The sequence below is a fragment of the Ovis aries genome, chromosome 5 (assembly GCF_016772045.2).
Source record: "Ovis aries strain OAR_USU_Benz2616 breed Rambouillet chromosome 5, ARS-UI_Ramb_v3.0, whole genome shotgun sequence".
NCBI lineage: Eukaryota > Metazoa > Chordata > Mammalia > Artiodactyla > Bovidae > Ovis > Ovis aries.
Genome location: NC_056058.1, coordinates 13,183,935 through 13,204,860, shown reverse-complemented (window position 1 = coordinate 13,204,860; position 20,926 = coordinate 13,183,935). Strand labels below are relative to the sequence as shown.

Genomic DNA, 20,926 nt, shown 5'->3' with positions numbered 1-20,926 from the left:
TCTTCTGCGCAAGCGTCAACATCACCGGAAATCGTTCCCCATCGGAAAAGGATAGCAGACGGACCGACGCCGGATGTTGCTGTCAGATCTGAGTGGGGTCATCTGCGGCCGGTAGGCGGGTCGCGCAGGCGCAGAGAGCCCAAGCCCCGCCGGTTGAGACCGCCTCAGGTAAGGGGGGCGTGGGTACACCTGTGGGGCAGGAGAGGCGAGTTCACGTTCCGGTGGGTGCGGTAGCCGCCAGGCCGGGCTTGAGGCTGAGGCTGGCGTCCAGGAGGGGCGCCGACTGGTGTCGAGAGAGAGTCTGATTGGCCTCTATCCTCAGAGGGATGCGGTGACGACCCTGAGAGACCATGGCAGCGCCCGACGAGCTCGCCTTCCACGGTGAGTGCAGCCGCGGACCCGGCCCGAACCCTGTTCCTTCCGCTGGCCGAAACCTCCCATCGAGTTTCCAACTCAGATCTAACCCGAACCCCAGTCAGCTGTGAACAACCGCCTAGACGTGAAACCCATTCCTAACTCGAACCCCTTGCGTGCTCTCAGTAGTGTCCGACTCTTTGCGACCCCGTGGACTGTAGCCGGCCAGGCTCCTCTGTCCATGGGATTCTCCCGGCAAGAATACTGGAGTGGGTTGACACTTCCTCCTCCAGGGGACCTTCCCAATCCAAGTATCAAACCTGGGTCTCCTGCATCTCCTTCCTGCATTGGCACCGCTCCCACCTTAAACTCAGACCACAAATCTGAGGCTCTGAGCCAGCCGTCATTGTGGTCCTGTGTTAGGAAGGAGGGGACATGCCTCCTTCCCACTCACCATAGTTGAGGAAACTCTGGGCTGGGGGTAACACCGAGGTGGGGATGGTTACTCTTGGCTCCCAGATGTCCTTCAGTCACCAAGTCATGCCCGACTCTTTGCAACCCCATGGACGGCAGCATGCCAGTCTCCCCAGACGAGCTGTGGGTGAAACAAAATTACCTCGCCTCCCAAATACACCTGTGCCTCATATTCCTTCTCGACAGAGTTCGAGGAAGCTACTAATCTGCTGGCCCAGACCCCGAATGAGACCACCACCAGAAGTGATCAGCTGAGCCCTAAGGGGCACGTGGCTGTGACAGTGGACTCAGGCGCCAGTTACGGAGCTGAGGATGAGGTAGAAGAGAGCGACAAGACGGTGGTGAGTCCCAGCAGTCCCTGTGTCCGGCCTCTGTCTTGTCCCTCCTACCCTCTCTATGGCGCACCCCTCCACCCCCGCCCCCACACCCCCAGCACTGAAAGTCTGCACTGTGCAGCTCCTACAGGAGGAGAAGCAGCAGCCTGGTTTCTGGACCTTTGGCTACTATCAGAGCTTCTTCGACGTGGACACCTCACAGGTCAGACCGGGGAAGCTGGTGGGATGGGGTCCAGCCACTATTCACTGAGAATTACCATGCACCAGGCCTTGGGCCACTGCTGGCAATAGGCACATGGGAGAACAGCTCCCACCCAGGCTGGTAGACATGACTGTGTGCACTACATGGATGTGGAGTGAGTGGGACTCTTGGGAACACGGGGAGAACATGTGACATGGTGCACAGGGAAAGGCCCCCTGGAGAAGGCGACAGATTTGTTGGGACTTAGACAAGCAGGTAGACTTAGAGTGGAAGGAAGCATAAGTATGTTCCAGGCATGGGAAACAGCATAGGCAGGGGACCAGAGGTGAGAGAAGCCAACCGCTACTGCGAGGCTGCCTCTCACTCAGTCTGGAGAGTGAGGTGGGGCCAGGCAGAGAGGCCAGGTCACCAAGGGTCTCATGAACTGTACTAAGGAGTTTGGGTTTTATCCTAAAGGTGGTAGGGAGTCACAGAAGGGTTCAGAGCAGGAAAGGACTGAGTGACATGGAATTGGAGGCCAGGGTGGGAGATGGTAATAGCCAGGGTTGTGGAGTAGGGAAGACGTTGGCAGAGATGGGGGAAGGACATTACCCAGGATTTGTTGACAGTTCTTATTGGGGGCAGGAGGTGGTGGGGAGCAGGGGAGTCCAGGGCAGCCAAGCAGAGAGGAGGGGGAAGCTAACAAAAAGATGGCAGTCCCTGAAGCGTCCTTCAGAGTGGGGGGACAGTGGGATATTGAGTAGGGGCTGCCCAGGGCAAGGGGCTCCAGGCCACAGGAGAGAAATGAGAGCATGGAGAGAGGAGGTGGGAGGTCAGCAGGGAAGGAACCCCTAAGGAGGGTAACCCTCTTTCCTTTGTGGGTAGTGAGGAGCCCCAGATGGGCTTCTGTCCTAGGTCCTGGCCTTGCCCCCCAGGTCCTGGACCGGATCAAAGGGTCGTTACTGCCCCGACCTGGCCACAACTTTGTACGGCACCACCTGCGGAATCGGCCAGACCTGTACGGTGAGTGAGGTTGTGCCTTCAGTTCATTCAATTCTTGATGCAACACATGTTGACAGAGGGCCAGGCCCTGGTGTACACCTGAGCACAAAGCAGAGTCACTCAGGTAGAACTGAAACGTACTCTGTTCATGTAGACAGGGCCAAGCGAGGCTGCAGAGGGCTGCGGGGCTGGGAAGAGAAGCAGAGTGTTTAGAGGGTGGGAGCTGCTATGTTGTGTGCGTTGCTCAGGGAAGGCCCTTCAGAGGAGGGTGAGGGAATGAGCCTTGTTGGTGTCGGGGTTAAGGGTGGAGAGACCCAGGGAAGAATATCACGAAAGAGGCGTGTGGCGGATACAGGCTCGCACTGCAGCCTGGAACAAGCTGCCAGCAGGCCCCTGAGGTGACCGGTGAGGTCACATGGGCCTCCTATGCTTTGGTGAGAAGAGATCTTAGCCAAGCGCCCTTGGGTGCTGCAGGCCCTGTGCAGGGCAAGGGCAGAAGCTGGAGGACCAGGGAGGAGTTGCGTGTGGGATCGTGGGCCTGGCCTGGGGGTGTGGAGAGTGGGGGTTAGATCCTGGCAAACGTGCAAGATGGAGCCAACAGGGTATGCTGACACACGACATGGGGTGGGAGGAGAGGTGGCAAGGACGCTGCCCAGCTTTTGCCTGGACTATGAGAAAGCGGGACCTTCCTTGGTGGCTCAGATGGTAAAGAATCTGCCTGCAATGCAGGAAACCAGGGTTCGATCCCTGGATTGGGAAGATCCCCTGGAGAAGGGAATGGCAAGCCACTCCAGTATTCTCACTGGAGAATTCCATGGACAGAGAAGCATGGCAGCTACAGTCCGTGGGGTCACAGAGTTGGACACGACTGGGTGACTAACAATTTCCCCAGAAAGAGGGAATTCCACTTATCAATGGGAAAAGGCAAGAAGATTCTGAGGGAAAGAGTGGGAGTGCCAGGTGGAATGGAACATTGAATAGGAGCCCCAGGTTCAGGGCAGAGGCCCAGACTTGGGACACTGGGGGTTGTGGGCACAGAGGTGGCAGAAGGCCCTGAGGTTTTACGAGCTCACACAAGGGGTGAATGAACACAGAGGAGGTTTGAGAACTGGCCCGGGTGGGCCCCTTATTGTTAAAGAGCTCAGGGAGTCAAAGAGGCTGAGGAGTTGCCAGTGAGATGAGACAAAAGCAAGAGGGTAAAATCCTGGGAACCACATGGAGAGTGTTTCCAGATGGAGGGGGATCAGCTAGGTCAAAGGCCACTGAAAGGCCAAGAGAGATGAGGGATGAAGGCTGGATTCAGCTGCTAGTCTGTCACCCGTATGACACCGTATCAAGGGAGCGGTGAGGGTGGAGGCAGCCCAGAGCTTGGAAAGAGGCTGGGACCGGATGGGGCAGGTCACTAGTCCTGGGAGCTCCCACCCTGGGGCCCTGACCGTGCTCCACCCACAGGCCCCTTCTGGATCTGTGCCACACTCGCCTTCGTCTTGGCCATCACTGGCAACCTGACCCTGGTGCTGGCCCAGAGGAGGGACCCATCCATCCACTACAGCCCCCAGTTCCACAAAGGCAAGTGAAGCGGGCAAGGCCTGGGAGCTGGCAGGGCTCTGGGTGCCATGGGGCCCTGGAGTGATAACCCGATTGACCCGCAGTGACCGTGGCCAGCGTCACCATCTACTGCTACACGTGGCTGGTGCCGCTGGCGCTGTGGGGCTTCCTGCGGTGGCGCAAGGGTGTCCGGGAGCGCATGGGGCTTTACACCTTCCTGGAGACCGTGTGCGTCTACGGCTACTCCCTCTTTGTCTTCATCCCCACTGTGGTGAGTGGGGCCCCGGGGATAGGTGGGTCCTGGGCGCCACAGGGATGACCTGCTAGCCAGCTGCCTGTATCCCCCCCAGGTCCTGTGGCTCATCCCTGTCCCGTGGCTGCAGTGGCTCTTAGGGGCCCTGGCCCTAGCCCTGTCGGCCGCCGGCTTGGTGTTTACCCTCTGGCCCGTTGTCCGTGAGGACACCCGGTTGGCAGCTGGGGTGCTGCTGTCTGTGGTGGTGCTACTCCACGCCCTCCTGGCCATGGGCTGCAAGGTACTGGGCTGGGGTGGTCACAGGCTGGGCTTGGGGTGGGGACTCGGCTTGCCGGCTCCCATGCTGACCCAGGGCTCTCGGATCAGTTTTATTTCTTCCAGCCGCTGCCTCCAGAGCCCATGGCATCTCCCCACCAAGCCACCTCTCAGCCTGCAGCCACAGGGTTGCCACCCACCCTGCCAAGGTCCGTGGCAGCCTAGGAAGGCTGAGCCTGCAGGTGAGAAACTGTCCCCAGCTGTGGCTGGGGCAGGTCTCCAGCTCCAACTGCCCCGCCTCTGCCCCCGCCCGAGGTTAGAAGCCTCGGGGCCACTTCTGACTTTCTCTCTTTCAGACCCAAGAGATGGTGACTGGAGGCTCCCCTGAAACCTCAAGATCATTTGGCTACTTTCCAGACTTTTCTTACAAAGCAAACACTTTTATTTTCTATGCAAAGGTGATTCAGAGAATTTATATAAAGGCGGGAGAGGGGCAGAGCAGGGAGCTTCCAGGGCGGCCATTGCCCCCCGGGGCCACCCCAGCCTGGGCTGCACCTGCTCTTCCTGGGGTGCCCAGAGAGCGGGCCTTGAGCTGAGCCTGAGCTCCACCACATCCGAGTCTGGGGTTGTTAGAAATGGGGGAGCAGAATTAGAAGAAAACTGCCTGTGTTGAAACATATATTTCTGTGGGTTTTTTTTATTTTTATTTTTTTCCTTTTCTTTTTTTTTTGGAGAGGTCCCTGCAAGGCCCCTTCCCAGGCTGGGGTGGGACCAGAATGCCATCAGAGTAGGAGGGACAGGAGGAGCATCTACAAATACTGAAGGGGGTACACAGGCCTAATATTAGCTACAAGGAAAAAGGACGCCTTCCACGACAGACCCTTGAGGTTTCTGCGTCTGCCCCAAGCGGCTGACGCTGACCCTTCCCTCCAGGCCCAGGGCCCCCAGGCCACCCTTTCTAGCTCTGGGTGCAGGTGGGGGTGGGGCCTGCAGGGGCTCAGGGACAGGACAGCAGCAAGAGGCAGGGGCTGAGGACGGAGGGCCTTCCCGATAGCCGGGTGGGTTGTACATTCAAGTGTGAGGTGAACCCTTTGGTGGGAGGGGGCCGAGGGGCTCCCTGGGCTCCAGAGGCCCGGCCCCACCCCATCCTGAAGACTCGGTAGGGCCACCCCTCACCACTGAGCCTCTGAGCTGGGGAGAGGGGCTGCTGGCTCGGCCCGGCCGGCCTGATTTCTCAGAGGGTCTGTGGATTGACACTGGTTCTTTTCATAAAAAAATAAAATTAAAAAAAGCAGCATGTCACGCCTGTGGTGACCAAGGCCTGGTAGTTGAAGGGGAGGCCCCTCCAGGAAGGGGCCAGGACTACCTTCCCTGCCAGAGACAGGCAGGGGACCGGCCCCGAGGGACCGGGCAGGGCAGCCACTGACCCCTCCCTCCCCACCAGGCCTGCAGCTGTCAGACCCGGACACGCCTGTTAAAGATGTCAAACCCAGGTCAGGGTGGAGAGGGCCGGGTCGGGGGACGGTGGGCACAGAGCTCCCACGACATGATCGTGTGTAAAATATGGCAGCGACACGCGCTTGGGGCCAAGATGTGGGTGGGCAGTGGGGTGGGGGCAGCGGCGGCGGCAACGTCGTGTAAAAAAAGTGTTCAAGTTCCCGTAGCAAAGAGGCTGTGGCCGGGCGTGTGGGCCTCTCCAGGTCAGGGGTCACAGCCGCCCGGGGTCGGGGGGGGGGCAGGGTCTTCATTTGGTTTCCTGGTGCTGTCAGTCCGTTCCGCGCCGCAGGGGCCTAGCTCCCATAGTGCATGGTGTTGGTTGGGATGGACATGGGTGAGGCCATGGAGATGGCGGGGCCGCCCATGGTGAACTGGCTGTTGACCGCATAGTGGGCGCTGGAGCTGCCGCTGCTGCTGCCCTGGGCGCCGGAGGACCCTGTGGGGCAGGGGGTGGGCACTCAGGGGCCGCCTCTGTCCCCTTGCCCGCCCAGACCCATGGCAGAGTCAGAGAGGAAGCACAGGTGAGAGGGCAGGCGGGCGCCCGGGCACACGCACACCCGCGGGGCCCTGCGACCCCCGCCCACCATTACCTTGGACAATCCCCGTGCTCATTATGGAGCCCATCCGGGAGTGGGTGTGATTGACAATCCCCGTGTTGGCTGCACAGCAGGAGGAAGAAGGAAGGAAGGGAGATGGTGTCACCGCCCCCAGCCTGCCCGGCCCACGTGCCCGGCCTGGTGGGCGCTCACACTCGGGGGAGGGTGGGTGCAGCGCCCGCAGAGCAAGGTAGAGAGGCAGTTGTGGGGGCGGAGCTCAGCTCCCGGGGAAGAAGCAAAGGTGGTAAGGCAGGAGGCCCAAGCTCACGGTGGTCCTGGGCGCACCCACCCCCGTGGGCTCACCTAGAGGAATCAGGTTGTTGTGGCCCACACTGGAGCCTCCGGCAATAACACTGCTCAGGTCGTAGGCGGTCGGCATTCCTGCACCGGGGAAGGAGAGGTCAGGGCAGGAGGGCTCGACGGGCCAGCACTGGCGGGGGCACCAGGGAAGGACCCTGCCCCCACCCCCACCCCACGCACAAGTGGGCTGCTCACCGGCCACAGCCATCCCACTGCTGAGGTTGTAGGTGCTGCCGGCATTCCACATGTTCTCCGAGGGGGAAGTGTAGTGGGAGCCAGGCGGCGGGGAGGGTGTCGTGCCTGTGTATCTGCGGCAGAGACGGCCCGTGGGCAGGGCGAGGGGCAGCGGGTGAGGAGGGCGCCCCCCGCAGGCCCAGGGCCCGTCCTACCTGAAGAATGGGTTTTTCAGGTCCAGGAGGTTGCTGGACTTGGAGCCTGTCTGGTCCACCTGGGCCACAATACTGATGTCGTAGCTCTGTCTGTGGGGCAGGAGGGTGGCCGTGAGCTGGCTGCCTGGAGGGAGCGAGCCCCTGCTGCCCCCGCCCCTGGGGCTGCTCGCACCTTTTGTTGGCAATAAGCAGACATGTCCCTGAGAGCGTGTCCCCAGCCTTGGCGAACAGTGGCGACTGGAACAGGCACCGGACTTGGTACCAGTGGGTCAGGGGCTCCGTCGGGGCCGTGGACAGCCACACGGTCATTCTGCCAAGCAGGGACAGGCATGCCCTTGACTGGGCTAGACCCCCACCTTGTGCCTTTTGAGCTCTCCTCAGGCACCTACCCCCCACCCCCGGCCCCCACCACCCAGGGGTCCCCTGGAGCGGAGACAGGCTGGCTGTCCAGGAAGTTCTACCTACGCCCACTCGCCCGGATATACACGCCAAGAGACACAATCAGGTCCCGCGAGGAATAGTCACTTTGAACAGGGTAGACGACCCTACCCCCAATAGTCTATTGCTCGAAGGCCAGCTCCCACTGCCTTCTGCAAGGAGCAGTAGCACCCAGCGGAGTTGAGTCAGGCCCTCCCAGCCCCCAGTGCATCATCTGAGCCAGCCAGACCTGGAGTTACCACCTGGGGCTGGAGTGGGGGGGCCACCTGCTCTGCTTGGTTGCACTCACATAGAGCCGATGAAAGCGACATCAAACCAGAAAGCCAGACCGTGAACCAGCCCGGAATGCAGCATGTGGAACTTGAATGGGATTTCTATCCTGTAAGGCAAAGGCAGTGATTGCTGGGGAAGCTGAACCAGGGCTTCTGGGAGAGGAGGGGGATGTGGGGGTGTTGGGTGTGGGGCCCCGGCCCGCCCAGCCTGGGAGGCAAGGTTCTGTCCAAGGGAGCTGGCAGTGGCCCTGATCTCCAGAAGTTAAGCCCAGGAGGTCGGGGTGCCAGGGGTGGAGGGCTGCTGGTACCTGTGCAAATCTCCTTCTTTGGCTTCTAAGAAGTTCACCGTGTACTTGACGGACTTGGCCATCAGGATCCGGATGTCAAATGTGTCCTGGGAGAGAGCAGAGAGTGACCTGGCTTCAGGCACAGGGGCTGTGAGGAGAAGGGGAAGCCCGCCCCTCTTCCAGAGTCTGGCTGCAGCCTCTAGGCCATTTGGCTCAAACCAGTTTGCAGTTTGCCCTTCTCAGCCATGCTTGGGGGAGGAGGAACTGGTCTAACACAATGGAGGGCGATTAGGTGACAGCTCTCAAAATGACAACTATTCATCTGCATGAAAGACTCGGCAGTTCCACTTCAGGGATTGTAACCTACAAACCTATGTGCACGTGTACAAAACTTCTACCCATAATTACAGACTGCCAAGAGCAGAAACACCCTGGAAGTTACACTAGTGATGGCCCAACAGTGAAAGATCATGCGTGTGAAAAAGGACAAAAAGGCTCTTTGGAATAGATGGGGAAAGATCTCCAAGATAAACTGTTATGCAACTTCACAAAAATCAAGTGAGAGAACTATGCTGACACCACTCACAGCTATGACAGAGATCTCATGTCAGACTGCCAAGAACTATATGAACTGAATAAAAAAGAAAACCAACAACAACAGTAGTCTGAAATCACTGGAGAGCAACCACAGCAGCCATGGCTTTGGGGCCAAGACCTTAGAGGAGAGGTGCTTTTCGACACGTGCCTTTCCCCTTGGGGTGGGGCCCTTCAGAGGCCTCCCTGTGTGGGGAAAGCCAGGTGGGAACTCGGGATTACTGAGGCAGCTAGGACTCAAGGGGCCAAGCTGCTAAATAAAAAGGAAATGTGGAGATTCGAGGTGGACACTGCACATGTGATTTTAGTTCTTGGCATTTGCCAGTTTTTGAGCTACATGTGGGATGGAGGTAGGGAACCAAGCAGAAAGATGCTTCTATGAGATTAAAAAGCTAAAGCAAAGGGACTTCTCCGCCGGTCCAGTGGTTTAGACTCCACATTTCCACTGCAGGGCTCACAGGTTCAATCCCTGGTCAGGGAACCAAGATCCCTCAGGCCATGCAACTCAGCCAAATAATTACATTAAATAAGCAGACTTCTTTAAAAAAAATACTAAAGATGGCTGACTGAACAAATGCATTTACTGCCCCATTAAAATAGAAATAAGATTTTTTTTAATGAAGCTATCTTTTTTTTAATATGATTTTTAATTTTTAATTGAAATATGGTTCAGCACCATATTGGAACTGGGAGGCTAGGACAGGGGCCCTGTGAACCACCAGACTCACTAAGACCATGAAGACTACCCTGAAGCAGCAGTTCTCAAAACACGGTCCCTTTCCAGAGCTCCCTCAAGGTCAAAACTATGTTCATGATAACACTAAGGTGTTTTCTGTCCTTGTCAGTCATTCACTCACCTATGATACCATAACAGATTGAATGCAGAAGCAGAAGCCAATAACAGCAACAAAAGAAGCAGAATCTGACCGTCTTCTGCTAAGCCAGACACTAAAGAGACTGGCAAATTCCAAATGACACTAATTCTTGCTGGAAAGTTTTAGAAAATAGTTTTCAAAAAATGCTGTTTATATTAACATATAATGGGTTTTACTGTCATCCTTTAATGTACATTCTTAAATTTCTTGAGTTTAGTTTTTAACACCAATAGATATTGGCAGTATATCAGTCAATAAACACAAATTTAGGACCTTCCTAGTGGTCAAGCGGCTAAGAATCCACCTGCCACTGCAGGGACACGGTTTGGTCCCTGGTCTGGGAAGACGCCACATGCTGCAGGGCAACTAAAGCCTGCGCGCACTACTGAAGCCCGAGGGCCCTAGAGCCAGCGCTCCGCAACAGGAGAAGCCGCTGCAATGAGGAGGCCCCGCACGGCAACCCCGGGGGAGCCCCTGCTCTCCACAGCTAGAGTCCACAGCAACGAAGACCCAGCACAGCCAAAAGTAATAAAAACAGATTGTTTTTAATTGTTTAAATACATATATATATATGTATGTAACACACATTTACAAAAGTTCTTTGGGATCCTACATTTTTATGAATGTAAAAGGGTCCTAAGTTGAAAATGTTTGAGAACTGCTGCCTTACAGTGAAGCCAGGCAATATGGCAACAAAGTAGAATTGAAGAGCAGCCTCCAAATATCTTAAATGCTTCACAGGACCAAGGTGCTTACCTCCTTATGGCCACTTGCCTGAAGAAAAACAAATCCTTGGAAAGAAAACTATCCTCCAGAACCTCTATAATTTTTCGTTCTGACACTTAGGACCAGGTACACCAAGAGACAGAACAAAGAACGAAACCAACAGAAGAAGGAGCAGAAATACATTTACCACTTATCCTCCAGATACTACAAATCAGAGACTTATATTTAACATGTTCAAGGAAAAAGAGGGAACAAATTTCAGAGAACTGAAATTTTACAAAATCGGGGAGGGTGTGTTAGATGGGCAATCAAAAGGAACTACCAACTTCTAGTTGTAAGATAAAATAAGTACCAGTAATGTAATGTACAACGTGATAAATACAATTAACTCTGCAATACATATGAAAGTTGTTATGAGATTAAATCCTGAGAGCTCTTATCACAAGAAAATGTTGTGTTTTTTTTTTCCCAAAGAAAAACCAAGAACTGATTCAGATTAGACATAGTGTTGAGAAGATTGAAACTGGGAGATGGATAAGGAGACAATGTAAAAATTATAGAATTAATTGGAAGAAAAAGATGGAAAAATACAGAAAAGAGTAAAGAGTATAAGAATCTTTTGAGATGTGGTAAAAAGATCTCATATACACATAATCAGAGAACCAGGAGAGGAAACATGGGGCAGCGGTCATGTTTAAAGTGATGCTGTCCCAGAGTCTTGCAAAACCAGTGAGAGACAATTGGGGGTGGGTGGGGGATAATATATACCTTATTAAGACGAAAGAAAGTAAGAAAAGAGCTGAAAAGAAAGAAGGGTCAGGAGAAAAAAAAATAGGACGATGACAGATTTATAGCCATGAAGACCAGTAATTACATTAAATATAAATAATCTAAACATTCTAATTAAAAGACAAAAACCATCAATCTGGTTAAAGAACAAAACTCAAATACATGCTGTTTACATGAGATAAACCTTAATAAGGTTATAAAAGGGTTGAAAGTATAAGGATGGAAAAATACGTATTGTATAAAGATTAACCAAAGAAAGCCTGAGTAGCTAAACTATTATCAGAAAAAAAACAGACTTTAAGGCAACAGTACTACTAGACATTTTTAAAATAAAGATACTTTTTATAGTTACAAAAGGATCAATCCAACAGGAACATATAAACATAATCCTAAATCTGTATGCACCTAATAACAGTAATATAAAAAAAGAAAGGCAAAAACGATCAGAACTACACGGAAAAATAAATCTACAATCAGTGACTGGAAAGGCAAATCAAAAAATCAGCAGAGACAAAGAAGACTTGACCAATATGATTAACAAATGTGACTGAATTGATATTAATGTAACAATGTACTCAACGAGTGATTTTCTCGGGAAGTACACAGAGAACATAGACCAAGAGAGAACACATACTGGGCATAAAGCAACTCTGAACAAATTCCAAAGGAGTGAAATCATACAGTGTATGTTCTCTGAACACAGAAAAACTAAGACAGAACAACACGTTGATTATGCTACACTTTGAGAGGAAAAAAGATTGAAAAAATGTATATATTTGCATATGCACGTTTAGGTATCAGAGTTCTAAAAGACAGACAGCAAGACTGTTTGCCTATAAGAAAGCGAACTGTGTGTTAGGGTACAGAAGTGGGAGGCTTTCCACTTTTATACTTTTTTGATTTTTGAACCATGGGTCTATACATGACCCATGGTTCAAAAATCTTAATAATTAAAGTCAATCGAACAGAATCAGTTCATCAAGGATCAATGCATCTGATAACAAGTACTGCATGCTGGGAGCTAAGTACTCTACACACCTTGCTACTTTATTCCCAACATCCCCGTGTGAGAGCTCTCTGCAGGGGCAGAAACTCAGCTTCAGTGGTTTCCCTCGAGCTGCACAGCTTGCACAGGCCTGACAAGAAAGCTTCCCTCCTGCCACCCCAGATGAGGGCCACGCCCAGCGCTAACTCCAGGAGTGCCCTGGGTGCCCGCACTCACCACCACAGGCTGCCGGAAATACTCGTCCACTGCAGCACCTCGGAGGGCTGACAGGTCCACTCCGTGGAAGGATGGCTGGTACCTGCAGAAAGTGCCCGCCCCCCATGGCAAGGTCACCAGCAGCAGGAGACAGGCGGGCCAGACTGCCTTCTCTCCCAGCTGGCCCTCATCCAGCCCATCTTTTAGGTCCCATGAAGGATAAGGAATGAGAGCGAGGCGGGGCTGTCTCCGAGGAGGCAGGACCCTGAGGGGCACACTCACCAGAAGTTGGCCTTGGTGAACTGCTCCATGTAGAGCTGCTCGTCCGTGAAGGGTGCCAGGTGGACATCACCAATGGTGGGGAACATGTTTCCTGGGAGTAGGGGCAGGGAGGGGTGCTGGCATCAGGGTGGGACATCCAGCAGGGCCTGGCAGAGCCTCAGAGGGCCCCAGAACCCCAACTCTGGGCCTTCCCCGCTCCTCACTCACTCACTCACTCATTCAGCCTGCTCTGCCAGCGGCCACAGAGTACTTGACCTCCACCTCCTCACTGAACCTGGACAGCTGGCCAGGGGAGGAAGGCCGAGCCTTCCGAGGGCTGGGAGACAGGACGGCCCCTGCCAGGGCCTCCGGGGTTCTGCTCCATCACCTGGACGGTGTCTCTGGGACCGGTATGCAGTGGGGAAAACAAAGCCAAGTGCTCTGGACAGGGCGAGGGTGAGCCCCAGGCCACGCCATCACGGCCTCAGCAGAATCCCCTTGCACAGGCCTCTGCCAGGCAGGGTGGGCCACGTGCATGGCCTGAAACTGGGGGGCAGGGTGGGGCCTCCATCTGTTGACTCGAGGCACAGACGGGAGAGTCAGAGCCAGTGGGAGGAGAGTCAGGGCTCAGGCGCTCTTGCCTACTTCCGAGTCTGGGGCCTCCGTCACCTGGCCTCCAGATGTGGGGCTCCCTCCCTCCTTTTGTCGGAGGAGGCACCAGGAATCTGCCTGCCTTCGGTTGCAGCCGTGGGGTGGGGAAGGCGAGGTGCTCTCTGGCCCAGAGGCCACAAGCCAGGCCGCCTACCCCTGGAGCATCATGGGCAAGTGCCCCCCTTGCCTGAAGGTAGCTGAAGCGCAATTATGGGGGTTGGGGGGTAGTTCCCTTTAATGCCCTCAAAGAGCTCCCTGAGATGGAACCAAGCCGCACTAATGCAGGCTGAGGGGAGGGGGCTGGGCAGGCTGCCTGACCAGTGGGGTGGGGGTGTAGCTGCTCACAGAACCCCAGGAGGAGGAGACCATGCTCTGCTGGGGCCACCACTGCCCATCAACCCAACTCCACTCCCCCCAAACCCTCCTACCCCGGCCAGCGTGGCCCGCCACCAGGGCCAAGCATGAGAAGAGCAGGTAGAGGACAAGCCTCGGGGCAGCCTGGCTGCCCATACACCTGCAGAGCAGGACAGAGCTGTGGGGAACAGCGGCCACCTCCCCACTCCCCACAGCCCGGCTCCTGCCCCTACAGGGCCCGCAGGTGCACCGGCCTCCATGCTCTGCCCTGGCCACGGTCATCCTGCACCACAAGCACACACACACAATCCCTCTCCCGTACAAAAACACGCAGATGGAGACACGTGCCAGAAGCGAGCAGAGAATGGACACAGCAGCAGATCTGCGTGGCCAAGTGCAGACCCGACCCCAGTGACACAGGGGTCAACAGGAACCCAGAGACCCCAGAGCACAGACGGGCTGGTACAGTGACACAGAGGTCACACAGCTGCGCCCCAGTGCCAAGAACCCCCAACCCACTCACACAGACACACCACCCCCGACACCCCCCACTGCCTCCTGGCCCTGAGGAGCAAAGGGCTCTGTGAGGCCGAGAGCAAGTCTATAAGGCCAGGGACAAAGATGCCAGGGTGGCTCCTCAGGGAAGGTGCCAGCAGAAACCCACTCTGGCTCCAACCACAGCCCAGCTGGACACTGTCCCCCGAGGGCACGAGACGCCGAGGCAGCCCAACAAGTGGCCTCATTTGGGGCCCAGTCAGCTGGGCGGGGTCAGGGTAGGGAGTGGGCGTGAAGGCCCCGATGCCCTTGGCACCCAGGCTGTCAGCGCAGGCCCGCGGGGCGCTGCAGCACACCTGCGCTGACCGAGTGACAGCCCTGCGCCCCCCGTAGGGGCCCTGGGGCCCCCGACCCGAGCAACGGCCCACGCCAGCACTCACCGCCAGGCCGCAGGTACTTCTTGGCGTGGAGGTAGCTCTCAAGCATGCGCTCATTGAAGAGCATGTAGCCCATGGGCTCCGAAATGATGATGTCCACTTGCTCGGGCAGCGAGACCTCCTCCACCTTCCCAGGGATGACCACGATGCGGTCGGTGAGGTTGTTACTTTTCACCAAGACCTGAGGGTGGGCAGGCCACAGGGGTCACGGGGGTCCTCTTGGGGAGGGCCTCAGTCCACACTCGGCCACCAGATTCCCCACCACCTCTATGGTAAGCATGCTGACTGCAGCTGTGAGCAGCCTTGGCCCATCAGGAGGTCACTGTGGCCCCACCCCTCTCGGGCCGGCCATCCTGCAGCTTCCCAGTCCCTACTGTCACCTCGGGTACGAGGACAAGCAGGCCTGGCTAGGGCCACCAAATGTCAGCTTGGACACACCTTCCGACCCAGCGATCTCAGTGCTGGGAGGTGTGCACTACAGACGTAACCTCACCACAAGAGGGGACGCGGGTACAAAGCCTCGGGGGGGCACTGGTTTGTACTGTAGACTGAGAATCAGTCTCAGTGTCAACTACAGCCTACACACAGCAGTCCAGGCAAAGGGATGCTTGGCAACCACTAGAGAGAGTGATGAAGCTCTTCACACGACAGATACAACCCAGATGCACCCGAAGGAGAGCAAAGCCAGAAGCCCGATGGTGGCGTGGATGTTCGTGTGGGAGGGGCGGGTGGAGAGCCCACGGGGGCTCGCAGGCTTCTCTGTTCCCATCTCTCCCTCTGCCGGGAGGTCTAGATGGTTGGGAGCTGGAGGTGGGGGAGGGAGCCATCCCCACTATTTGTCTTTGTAGTTTTTAGGTGCTAAACTCTGAATGAAGGCTCTGGTGCCAGGCAACATAAACCAGCAAAATGAACCCCTGCTGCCCATCTTTCAGAGGGGCCGAGGGAGATGGGCGGCTTGCCAGGGGCCAGGATCCCACCCTGGTCTGTGTGACTGCACAGTCCTGCCCCGAAGACCTGAACTACCCCGAACCTGGTGGGCAACCACTCATCACGGAAGAGAGTCTCTGAGGCCCAGAGAGCCCTGCCCCTGAAACCACTCAGTTTGGGGGACAAGAGACCCAAGTAGAGACCGACATCCCCAGGCTTCCCTGGATGCAGGGGTCAGGCCTCCCGGGTTCCCGACCCGGCTGGCTTCCCCAGGCTGAACAGGCCCAGAATGGGGGGGCGAGGACAGGCTGGGTCCCAGCGGGCACTGACCTCAGCGTGCTGGGCCATGGTGCTGGCCTCCACTGCGTAGATCTTTCTCGCTCCAGCCTGGGCGGCAAAAAACGACAGGATCCCAGAGCCGCAGCCAACGTCAAGAACGATCTGAGGGAGGAGGGGGAGGTGAGGACAAGCTAGCAGTGAAGGGATATGACAGTAAGGATGGGGGTGTCAGGGGCGCTCACTCCCTGCAGGCCCACCCACCCACCCGCTGAGCCCGCCCCCCGCCCCGCAGCCTGCTGTGCCTCCACATGGCCAGCTGCCCCGAGCCTGCTCCCAGGGGGAGCCTGCGGTCTAGATCCAGAGGTGGCAGGAGGGGAGCTTCTGCTTCTGAGCACAGCGGGGATGTCAGAACCAGTACCCTCTCTGAGATCCAATTCAAGAAGACATGGCCTGGGCCATCTATGGGGCGCGTGGGAGTGAGGGCTCACTAGGTCAGGACACCTCTGAGCCCTGCAGGCAGCAGGACCACTTGGACACAGGGCCGACTGGCCTGGCGCACGCAGCGGGCAGAAAGTGGCAGCTCCCGACCCCAGGCCCTACAGGGTATCCCCACAACCTGAGAGGAAACCTGGGAATGGTTCCCATGTGGATGCCCTCTCCAGGGCTGCTGGGCCCCACAGCACAGGCTCTCGGAGTCCAGGCCCCAGCATGGTGGGCCATCCCACATTCTGGATTCGTCTGACTGCCACCATGTTAGCAGAAAGCTGGGATAAACGGGGTCTGCTGGTGAAGCGCATGAGCTAAAGGAGACCTGCTCTGGGCGTGGGGTGGGCATAGGCTGAGTGCCTGATGGAGACATCGGTGCTGTCAGGAGGTGGGGGGTGGTGGACCGTGAGCGCCTCTCAGAGCTCTAGATGAACAAGGCAATGGACCTGCGTGCTGGAGGAGCTGGAAGGGGCCTCACTGGAGGAACTTGCGCTTCCCGGGCCACAAGTGCTGCCCCAGTGTGGCCCATGCCAGCCGCCAGGGCACACAGATGGCTGCCATGTCGAGGACGCCTCCTCCCCAGGATGCGGGGGCTCGGGCCCTGGGCCAGGGGTGGGCAGGAGGTGGGGATGCTCAGTGACAGGAGGGGATTCTCAGCAATGGTGGGGGGCGGGGCATGACCTAGGCGCTGGACAAGGTGGATCCAGGTGAATCATGTGGAGAGAACCCCCTAGATGTGTGGAGAAAACCACAAACTTCCATGTGGCAAGGGAAAATAAACTCCAGAGGACTTTCCTGGTGGCCCAGTGGCTGAGAGTCCATGCTCTTAATGCAGGGGGCCTGGTTCAATCCCTACTCAGGGAACTGGATCCCACATACTGCAACTAAGACATGGCACAGCCAAAAATAAATTAAATAAAAAAGAGGAAACAAACTCTAAGCCACAGGCAGAGAAAGGAATCAACTTTCCCCTCTGAACATATATAATCTGGTCTCTTTCTAATCATGCGCGTATAGTTGACTCTTGAACAACGTGGGAATCTTCCCAGTAGAAAATCTGAGTATAACCATATAGTGGGCCCTCCATGTCTACGGCTCCACATCTCTGGATTCAGCCAACTGTGCATCGTGTAGCATGGTTGTTCATATCCATCAAAAACAGTCTGTGGGTAAGTGGACCAGTGCAGGTCAAGCCCGTGCTGTTCCAGGGTCAGCGGAACCAGTGAGTAACAGTAAACAGATTTTAAAAGGAACTAGGGAAGTGACTAGATTCCATTTCGTCCATGTAACTTAACAGCACATGCCAAGACACATTAGGTGGGGGAAAAGTATTTTGTAGGAAGTGAATGTGGCATACAATCATATTTTGTGTGCGGTTTAGTTGCTAAGTCGCGTCTGACTCTTTCGACCCCATGGACTGTAGCCGGCCAGGCTCCTCTATCCATTCTCCAGGATTCTCCAGGCCAAGAATGCTGGAGTGGGTTACCATTTCCTTCTCCGTATTTTATATATATATATATATATATATATATATTTTTTTTTTTTTAAAAGATCATAACCCAGGACAGGAGATGGGAGGGAGGTTCAAAAGGCAGGGGTTATATGTATACCTATGGCTGATTCATGTTGAGGTTTGACAGAAAACAAGAAAATTTTGGAAAGCAATTATCCTTCAATAGAAAACATAAACTAAAAAGAAAAAAAAAAAAGAAAAAACTCAAAAAAAAAAAAAAAAAGATTATAACCTGAGGGACCTCCCTGGTGGTCCAGTGGCTCCGACTCCGTGCCCCCAGTGCAGGGTGCCCGGGTTCGATCCCTGGTCAGGGAACTAGATCCCATATGTGACAACCTAAAAAAAAATAGTTTCCACACACTAAAACAAAAAGCCTGTGTGTCTCAAGTAAGACCTGGCCCAGTCAAATAAAGAACAAGATCACAACCCTAAAATGCACACACGCATGCTGACACAGACATACGCAAGGGGACAACATCTGGAAGAGGGCTTTGCTGTTGGCAGTGGCTGCTTCAGAGGGAAATGACAGAGGCCTTTCGTGCCCACCTGATACACACCAGGCTTCTACGAAAAGTAGATTTTGCTTCTACAGTCCGAGGAAAGAAAAGACAAAATCAATGAGCAAAGAGAAAAGAGAGGCCACTGAGGCAGCGAGGCACGTGCGCAGCCTGAGGGCGGGGCGGGGGGTTGGGGGCAGGCATGGCCTGCCGGCTCACCTTGTCCTTAAAGTCTGTGTGGTTCTGCAGGATGGCGCGCTGGTAGGTCCCCGTCCGCACGTAGTCCTGCATCATGTTCTGCTGCTGGGACAGGTAGCCATAAAACTGGAACAGAGACAGGCCAATGGCACAGGGCACGCAGCCGGCAGACGGCCGAGGCCCCGGCTGACCCTGCGACAGAGGAAGGTCGGCTTCGGGCCGAGATCAACCTGGGGAGGCCGCATCCCTCTCTGCAGCCAGCTGCTCCAGGGGAGCGGGAAGCTGGAGGCGGCTCCCGTTGCAGGGGGGCACCACCACCGTCACTGCGGCCAAAGGATGCAGCTGGATGGCGCCTGGGCCCCGGAAGCCACCCAGAACTCAGACACGCCACAGGCGGGGTTTTGCGATCGAGGGCCACCTGCCCCATCTCAGGGGACCCAAAGAAGCGGAGGAGCAGATCAAACAGGACCCTAGGACTCAGAGCGCCAGGCAGGTGAGGTGCTGCGGGGTCTCTCTGTAAGACAACCAGGCGGTCGGGAGGCAGCGTGGCACCTGGGCCGGGGCAGCAGGCAGACCTGGCTTCCCATCTTGGCTCTGTTGCATAATAGCTGTGTGACTTGGAGCAAGTCACTTAACCTCTCTGAGCCTCAGTTTTCTCATCTGTAAAATGGGGACAACAATAGTACTTACCTCCTAGAGCTACAGGGAGGGTTTCAAGTGCTTCCGTACGCATCAAAGCGCTGGAGCCAGTGCCTGGCATGCCCTCCGTGCTCAGGACATGGTAACTGTGCTATCGTTACTCAGAAGGCCTGTGAACCTGAGCTTCATCTGCACTCAAATCCTTCCAACAACCCTTCTAGGCAGGCACTGGCATCTCTGTTTCACAGATGAGGAAACCGAGGCCCAAGCAAGCACAGGACACTCATCTAGGGTTACTCCTTGAGCAAGTGGCAGGGCCAGGACAGGAACCCAGATGCCACGCAGCCTCCGGGGACCACCAGGGGCGGCAGGCTGGCCCAAGCGCCATGTACCCACCTGGAAATACTGCACAGCAGAAGACTCCTCCGTGCGCTCGCTGAACACCGACCGCTCCAGGGTGTGGCCTCGGCAGGTCTTCAGGATGTTATAGAAGGAGCAGAAATCTGGAAGGGGGACGCCAGGTCATGCCGCCCACTCAGGGGCAGGGGTGAGCACCTGACTTTTCTCCCTTGAGCATGAGTGATCTGAAAATCCCCACCCCCCGAAATGTTGAAATTTAAGGAAATGAAAAAGGACAGCCACATGGGCCACGTGGTGGCTGCCATGGGAGAAGGCAGGTGTCAAGGGGGACTGTGCTGCTTGAGGCTGGTGAGAGTGGGCCCAGGCGCAGATTTGCCAAAGGGCAGCTTGGCCAAAGCTTTTGAAGAGTAAGCCGGGCATCAGATCTCTAGGATTTACCCCCGTAAAGAAGCACAGGTCCACCCACAGCACCTGGCAGTGTCTGTGGGTGGCAAATGGACACAGGGACACCACCCCAGTGTCCAGGCAGAGGGGACTGGAGGGACCCCAGGGGACACTGAGCAGTGTGTCAGAGGATCAGTCACCAGCAGTCGGCAGAACCAGATATTATGCGAATAAACTGTGTTTATCAACATAAAATACCGACCACAAAATTTTATCAAGAAAAAGAAACAAAATCAAATCATGAAGACAGGTGGTACTGTGGGGGCTGGGGGTGAAGGAAGCGGGAGTGAGTGTTTACTGGAGATGGAATTTTGGTTTAGGACGAAGAAAGAGTCCTGGCAATGGATGGGGGGAAGGGCGCACCACGGTGTGAACGTGCTGTAACAGCTCTGGAGTCCAGACACTTGAATATGGATGGTTGCTGGTAAATTTTTTGTGTATTTTAACAAAGTGAACTAGAAGATGATATCTTTAAAATACACAGTGTGGGGAGATACAGAAAGTTCTGGAGCTGGACAGTGGTGACAGAAGGCACTCTGCTGCTGAAACGTATGCTCAGAAAGGGTTAACATGGTAAAATGGTTATGTATCCTTGACCATGATTTAGGAAACTGATGGGATATAAGGACAAAAAATTAGAATGCAACTATCCACAGAAGAGGAAAAAGACAAGGGGGATTTACACCAAGAACATCTACTGATAACCCTGGTGGTGTTTCTGTAACTTATTTTTTAAACAGTGAACTGGGATTGGTTTCGTATAAAGAAGGAACAGGGGTGGAGCCTAAGAATGCTTCCGGTGGGAGGTGGGCAGTCACCTGGCTGCCTTCCCCCGACCTGGCCAGCTCCCAGCTCTGAAGCCGGGCTACACGAAGCTAGGCGATCCTGAGGGTCTGGGCTGGGGACGTCTCCCCACTCCATCAGAGGCACTAAGACAGGTAGGGGGGTTCTGGGATCACAGTGGGTAGCTGTGGGCAGAAGGCTTCCCCACCCTGGGCTCTCCCACCCCAGCCCCTGTG

At 55.5% G+C, this 20,926-nt stretch overlaps 2 protein-coding genes across 7 annotated transcripts in view; one reads left to right on the top strand and one right to left on the bottom strand.

Annotated features, from left to right (window-relative positions):
- Window positions 1–81: 81 nt before the first annotated feature.
- On the top strand, window positions 82–5,699 carry YIPF2 (Yip1 domain family member 2). 2 transcript variants are annotated; one of them, XM_027969661.3, is made up of 10 exons: window positions 82–168; window positions 323–381; window positions 1,015–1,169; window positions 1,285–1,365; window positions 2,280–2,367; window positions 3,799–3,915; window positions 3,999–4,165; window positions 4,245–4,427; window positions 4,529–4,644; window positions 4,759–5,699. In XM_027969661.3, the coding sequence occupies exons 2-9, from the start codon at window positions 351–353 to the stop codon at window positions 4,625–4,627; spliced, it is 921 nt and encodes a 306-aa protein (XP_027825462.1). In that variant the 5' UTR covers window positions 82–168; window positions 323–350; the 3' UTR covers window positions 4,628–4,644; window positions 4,759–5,699. The 2 variants fall into 2 exon arrangements, with proteins under 2 accessions (XP_027825462.1, XP_027825461.1); XM_027969660.3 differs by having other exon boundaries at window positions 4,514–4,644.
- Window positions 4,822–20,926, bottom strand: part of CARM1 (coactivator associated arginine methyltransferase 1) — a 42,671-nt gene continuing 26,566 nt past the window's right edge. For 3 of the 5 annotated variants that reach the window (XM_015095835.4, XM_042249957.2, XM_027969659.3), the window contains exons 3-16: window positions 19,500–19,606; window positions 18,486–18,590; window positions 15,822–15,932; window positions 14,568–14,745; window positions 12,649–12,739; window positions 12,388–12,469; window positions 8,203–8,288; window positions 7,912–8,001; window positions 7,357–7,494; window positions 7,185–7,274; window positions 6,991–7,103; window positions 6,799–6,876; window positions 6,490–6,558; window positions 4,822–6,335 (exon numbers count right to left, since the gene is read on the bottom strand). In XM_015095835.4, coding sequence (XP_014951321.2) covers window positions 6,193–6,335; window positions 6,490–6,558; window positions 6,799–6,876; window positions 6,991–7,103; window positions 7,185–7,274; window positions 7,357–7,494; window positions 7,912–8,001; window positions 8,203–8,288; window positions 12,388–12,469; window positions 12,649–12,739; window positions 14,568–14,745; window positions 15,822–15,932; window positions 18,486–18,590; window positions 19,500–19,606 — 1,481 coding nt within the window. In that variant the 3' untranslated portion in view covers window positions 4,822–6,192. The remainder of the gene's footprint in view (window positions 6,336–6,489; window positions 6,559–6,798; window positions 6,877–6,990; window positions 7,104–7,184; window positions 7,275–7,356; window positions 7,495–7,911; window positions 8,002–8,202; window positions 8,289–12,387; window positions 12,470–12,648; window positions 12,740–14,567; window positions 14,746–15,821; window positions 15,933–18,485; window positions 18,591–19,499; window positions 19,607–20,926) is intronic. The other 2 variants (XM_027969658.3, XM_060415481.1) reach the window with 1 other exon arrangement.